Source organism: Coregonus clupeaformis, unplaced genomic scaffold (genome assembly GCF_020615455.1).
Source record: "Coregonus clupeaformis isolate EN_2021a unplaced genomic scaffold, ASM2061545v1 scaf1171, whole genome shotgun sequence".
NCBI classification, from domain to species: domain Eukaryota; kingdom Metazoa; phylum Chordata; class Actinopteri; order Salmoniformes; family Salmonidae; genus Coregonus; species Coregonus clupeaformis.
In genome coordinates, this window is record NW_025534625.1 from 134,986 (window position 1) to 141,357 (window position 6,372).

General features: G+C 46.4%; 1 protein-coding gene across 1 annotated transcript; it reads right to left on the bottom strand.

Moving 5' to 3' along the window:
- Positions 1 to 1,020: 1,020 nt before the first annotated feature.
- Positions 1,021 to 3,549, bottom strand: LOC121531519 (leucine-rich repeat-containing protein 10B-like). The gene has a single exon (XM_041836771.2). It carries the CDS (start codon positions 3,047 to 3,049, stop codon positions 1,814 to 1,816), a length of 1,236 nt encoding a protein of 411 aa, XP_041692705.1. The 5' UTR covers positions 3,050 to 3,549; the 3' UTR covers positions 1,021 to 1,813.
- Between the last annotated feature and the right edge of the window lie 2,823 nt (positions 3,550 to 6,372).

A 6,372-nucleotide genomic window follows, 5' to 3' on the forward strand; every position in this document is an offset into this window, starting at 1 on the left:
GGGAAAAGTTAGTGGTCTTCAATACATTTTTACTGTCTTGTATATTACACCAATTAAGCTTAATATTTGCTTCTAACTAGTGCAATTTTGAACGGCTTAATTATTGATGTTACCCTTCGCGTGACACCCTAGATCTCTTTTCAAAAGGCATGTTGATCTAGGATCAGGTCCCCCCCCGTCCATTTTATCGTATTAATTATGATCTAAAAGGCTAAACTGATCCTAGATCACTACTCTCAGACTGTGTGAATGCGGGCCCAGTTACCAGCAGGTGTCTTGATAATAGAAAAATGCAGCAAGTCAGGGGTTCCTGTGCCACATGAAATTGCTTTGGAAATAAAATAATGTTTTCATATTTCTGTTTTGATATGATCAATCCATTAATATTCTAGACCTAATAGCAACAGTATCTCTTTGCGCTTTTGACAATGAGGCCTATTTCACATGACATGCCTAAATACTAATAACCACTAGGCTAATAAATAAACCCATTTTTCTTTAGATTATTTAATGACCTACATCAGTGTTTCCCAAACTCGGTCCTCGACATATTAGGCAATAATATAAGAGAGGTGATCGTGTCAGGGGAATATTATATCAAACGTTTTATCATTGCAACATTTGATGCACAGTAGATTTACCTCTTGGCTCAGATATTGTCTGAACATCATCCTAAAACCCCCTCTGAGCTGGGAGTTGTAACAGATTCCTGAGAAGCTTAGTGGATACGGCCCTGGTCTCCCTGTGTATGAATGATTCACTCCAACCTGATAAACTCAATCATTATTTAATGAGGCAAGATTAGATTTCCTTTGCACACATAATGGAATTGACAAAACAAACTGTATCACATTACAAGGTAATAGGTACATGTATACCCCCACTTCAAAACACACACTCAAACGTGTACGCGTTCACACACACACACACACACTCCAAGCACACACACACTCAAACGTGTACACGTTCACACACGCACACATATACACACACTTGCGTGTCCGCATTCACACACAAACACTCAAATACACACACACACACACACACTCCAAGCACACACACACCACACACATTGACACACACACACACAGCATCACCTGAGTCCTGCTCTGACTTGCCAATTTGCCGAGTTGGCAAAGACGCCGCTGCCTGCCATCCATCCATCATCTCCGCAATGTGCCAGTGCATGAATCTATCTTCAGGTCAGTTAGAAAAACATCTAATGAGTCATTTAGTGTCTCAGCCCTGTCCTACTGCTAACTACAGAGAGAAAGACAAAGTAACAGGTTCAGGAGGCTAGTCATTCATTCATTCATTCACTCATTCATTCATTTCACACAGGATTTACTAAAGTTTAAACAACCTTCTGGTTGGGCGTTGTCATGACAGCTGGAGCGTTCTCATAAAAATGTCTAGCCTAGCCAAGGAAGGCAGAAGAAAAATATTTTAATTCACTTGATAGCTAATTCCTGGGCATTTTGCCCATATCTTGTCCACTTAGTTCTCAAATTCCCCACCTAGTGCAAATCAGGAAGCTGTCAAGTATTCAGAGTCTTCGGAAGAGGAAGAGGAAGGGTCAACGTCTTAAGAAGGGAGGAGTGAGAGGCTGTGTCCGAGAGCATCAAATCCGTGATGCATTGAAGGTCAATTGTGACTGACTGATCTACAAATAATTCTAAGTAGTTATTTATGATGCAAGGTGACTTGTAGATCAGTCAGTCGCCTGCAATGTCTGCCGCAATGTCAAACAAGTCTAGATTTAGGAGGGGAGGAGTCTGAGCCTTTGCAGGAGGAGGAGTCAATCAGTCAGTCATCAATGCCGGCCCCCTTGTCTTCCTGGTTCCTCTAGCTCCTCCCCCTCCTCATACTCATAGTCCATATCTCCTCGTTCGTACTCCAAATCCCCACCATCATACCCCTCAAACCCTTCCCCCTCGCATATAAGCTCCTCCTTCTCATATTCTATCCCCTCTAGGTCATACTCAAGCCCCGCCCCGTAATCGTTCAACGCCCTCTCTAACTCCGCCTCCATCTCCTTCTTCCTCCTCTCCTCCTCGGTTAGGGGCATCGCCACGGTTACCACCTCATTGTACTTGTGCCCGGCGTGCGACGCACTGTTCTGTTTGGCCGTCTTTAGAATGCCCTGGATCACAGGCCCGTCCCCGGCCAGCACCGCCTCCTCCGCGTCCCTCGCCTCCTGCTCCTTCTTAGCCTTCCTGTCCGCCCGATCCTGGAGCTCTTCCTGGGCCCCCTCCCCAACCAGCAACACCTCCTCTCCCACGCCGGGAGGCCCCTCCACGGGGTTGTGGTCGTAGGAGAAGAGGCGGAGGGCGGGGAGCCGGCTCAGGTTAGGGAACACCTCGATCTTGTTCTTGTCCAGGTCTAAGATCTCCAGATCCACCATGCGGAGTAAGACCCGGGGGAACTCGGTGAAGCGGTTTCCGTAGAGCCACAGTCCCCGCAGGGCCTCCATGCGCCACAGGTCCGGAGGCAGGGTCCGTAGCCTATTGTCCCCCATCTGCAGGGACCTGAGGTGGGGTAAGTCGTAGAGCTGGCGGGGGAAGCACGTGAAGTAGTTGCTCTCCATCCAGAGGCAGCGGAGGCTCTGAAGGTTGCGTAGCTCCGGAGGGAGGGATATCAGGCGGTTGGAGCCCAGGTAGAGACGCGTCAGGTTGCGGAGCTGACAGATAGCCAACGGGACGTCCTCCATCTTGTTGAAGTCCAGAGCCAGGATGCGGAGGCCCTTCAGTTGGACGATGTTCTCCGGGAGGGTCCGTAGGCTGTTCCCACACACGTACAGCTTCTCCAGGTGGCGTAGCCCACAGACCACACCGGGTAACCTCCGGAACTTCTTATAGCTCAGGTCCAAGACGGGATCTCCGCTCGCCAGCATCTCCTCCACCCCTAAGGGCAGCTCATCGTCCTCCATCTCCTCCTCTTTCTTCTTCTTCCTCCTCCTCCTCTTCTCCTCCGCCATTACTTTCTCCTTCTCCCCATCCTTCTCCTCCTCTTCCTCGTCCTCCTCCTCCTTTCTGGAGGAGTTGCCCATGCCGTGTCCGTTGCTACGCCCGTTGCTACGCCCGTGGCCCGGCAGCCTGCCGTTGGATACTGCCTGAGTCAGGATGGAATCAGGCGATGAGGCTGAAGCCTTGTCTGAGACTGGGGTTGGGGCTGAGGCTGGGGCTGGTCTGGCTGGGGCTGAGGCTGAGGCTGAGTCTGGGGCTGGGGCTGAGGCTGAGGCTGAGGCTGAGGCTGGGTTTGGTGCTGGTCAGCCCGGTCGGAGGATACTACTCTGAACTGAGGCTGGGGTTGGGGCTGAGGCTGGGGCTGAGGCTGAGGCTGGGGCTGGGGCTGAGGCTGAGGCTGAGGCTGGGTTTGAGGCTGTCGCTGGTTCTGGTGCTGGTCAGCCCGGTCGGAGGATACTACTCTGAACTGAGGCTGGTGCTGGTCAGCCCGGTCGGAGGATACTTCTCTGAAGTGGTGGAGAAAGGAGCCAGTGGCAGGACCCGCAGCAACAGGGGGCATTGTGTACCCTAATAGGCCAGTGATTTCTCTCTGCTAGCTCAGCAGCCACAGACCCACACATGGTACTAGGAGTGGCCCTGTCTGACCGCCCCACATTAGATGAGGTGTCAACTGACATCTATACATTACAATAATATTGACGGATTTGTCATTTTAATTTTTTAATTTTTACACTTATTTTACCAGGTAAGTTGACTGAGAACACATTCTCATTTACAGCAACGACCTGGGGAATAGTTCAAGGGGAGAGGAGGGGATGAATAAGCCAATTGGAAGCTTATTATTATCAACAACCAAAAGCAGCTGAGTAGTGGTGATAATAATAATAATAATAATAATAATAATAATAATAATAATAATAATAATAATAATAATAATAATAATAATAATAATAATTTAACTCAACAATATAAAGCTGAATTTTTATGATAAAACATAGTCCCTTCGTGTCTGTTTGGAGTCAGCCGAGCAGTCGACCAATGTGAATAGGAGTATAAATGTCTTCCCAGAACAGATAAAATGGCTCCACAAACTTCCAACCGACGCAGACTTGCCATTTGGGTATCATATATTCAGTTGGATGCTGTCCGCGTCTTACTGTCGGCTACTTTACTCCATGGAAGTTTTCAGCAGATATGTTCTCTGCCGTGTGTTAACAGACGACTACCTCAGGGCTCTAGACATTTCATATTAGTTTCCATATGAGCTTGAATTCAGCTCGACAGATGGAGCAGATGTCAGTGTCACCTGTTCCACTGTTCCGCAGAACAACAATCACCCCCCAAAAAACCAGTGGATCCTCTCTTGGAGTCTTCGCGGTGGTTTGACTGTCTGGTCAGTCCGTCGAGAGAGCGAGTCGGAGGCCAGCTCGACGCGCAGGCGGCTACGCAGCTGTGTGGTGATGTGATGTGTTGACCTGGCCAGCGGCAAAGTGAAAGAGCAAAAGGGAAGTCCACTTTGGTGATGACGGTTGCGCACTTATCGCATTCCGGGCATCGTTAATGTCGTCATCTTGCTTCCCAAAGTCACTAGACCGTCGCCTGTATACAAAATGGAGAATTTTCAATGTGGCTACTATGAAAACTATCGGTTGCGCGCGGTCGCTCGGTCCACTCTTCACCGTCGCCTCTTGATGGTTCAAACTAGTGTACGTTATCCTGTTTCTCGCGTCTCGGCTGGAGGTTTGCGTACAACGTTGCCTAGGACTGTCTCCCCTCCCTAGCAACCGAAACAGAGGGACATGAGAGAGCATTGTCAAACACGTAAATCACATGGTTAGAGAGGGAGAGGGAAAGAGGGGGCCGCGGAGAGAGACAGATGAGAGAGAGAACGAGAGAGAGAGAGAGAGAGGGAGAGGGAGAGGGAGAGAGAGGGAGCAGAGGAGATGGATGAGAGAGCGGGAGAGGAAATAGGGAAGGGAAGCAGAGAGGATAGAGATGGAAAAGAGGGATCGAGGGAGCAGAGAGAGTGATTGAAGAGAAAGAAAGGGGACAAATAGGAGAAAAGAGTGAAGAGAGGGACCACATGATGTGATCTAGTAGAATTAAGAGTTAAAGATCGGCACATAGGCAGGCTATAAAATATTCCTAGATACAGTCTTTAATTGGCACAGGATTTACATAATAGCCTACATTTCATACTGGCCAATTATAAATAGGGAGTTGCATTCAAAATGGCAAACTGGTAATATGATTGTGTGCATGGGCGCACGGCCAGCTGTATTTATTTAGGTGCATGCATCACACATGACACACACACAGAGATGATGTAATTTAATACAAGCCAATGCATCTACAAACAAAGGTATTTTTGTAAACCTTTGAATCATTCTAGATGAGCAGCTACGGTCAGGTTTCAGCATTTTAATGTAGCCTAACTAACTAACTAACATAGGTTATTAGTTGTAATAGCTAGCCTAACTAACTAACTAAAATAGGCAATTAGTTGTAATAGCTATCCTAACTAACTAACATAGGCTATTAGTTGTAATAGCTAGCCTAACTAACTAACATAGGCTATTAGTTGTAATAGCTAGCCTAACTAATAGCTAGCCTAACTAACTAACAAACATAGGCTATTAGTTGTAATAGCTAGCCTAACTAACTAACATAGACTATTAGTTGTAATAGCTAGCCTAACTAATTAACTAACTAACATAGGATATTATTTTAATAGCTAGCCTAACTAATTAACATATGCTATTAGTTGTAATAGCTAGCCTAACTAACATTGGTTATTAGTTGTAATAGCTAGCCTTACTAACTAACATCGGTTATTAGTTGTAATAGCTAGCCTAACTAACTAACATCGGTTATTAGTTGTAATAGCTAGCCTAACTAACTAACATCGGTTATTAGTTGTAATAGCTAGCCTTACTAACTAACATCGGTTATTAGTTGTAATAGCTAGCCTAACTAACTAACATCGGTTATTAGTTGTAATAGCTAGCCTAACTAACTAACATCGGTTATTAGTTGTAATAGCTAGGCTTACTAACTAACATCAGTTATTAGTTGTAATAGCTAGCCTTACTAACTAACATCGGTTATTAGTTGTAATAGCTAGCCTAACTAACTAACATCGGTTATTAGTTGTAATAGCTAGCCTAACTAACTAACATCGGTTATTAGTTGTAATAGCTAGCCTTACTAACTAACATCGGTTATTAGGTAGGGCGGCAGGTAGCTTAGTGGTTAAGAGCGTTGTGCCAGTAACCGAAAGGTCGCTGGTTCTAATCCCCGAGCCGACTAGGTGAAAAATCTGTCGATGTGCCCTTGAGCAAGGCACTTAACCCTAATTGCTCCTGTAAGTCGCTCTGGATAAGAGCGTCTGCTAAATGACCAATTA

Excerpts from the sequence above, each read along its gene's own strand:
- LOC121531519 (XM_041836771.2), bottom strand. The coding sequence starts at position 3,049 with ATGGGCAACTCCTCCAGAAAGGAGGAGGAGGACGAGGAAGAGGAGGAG.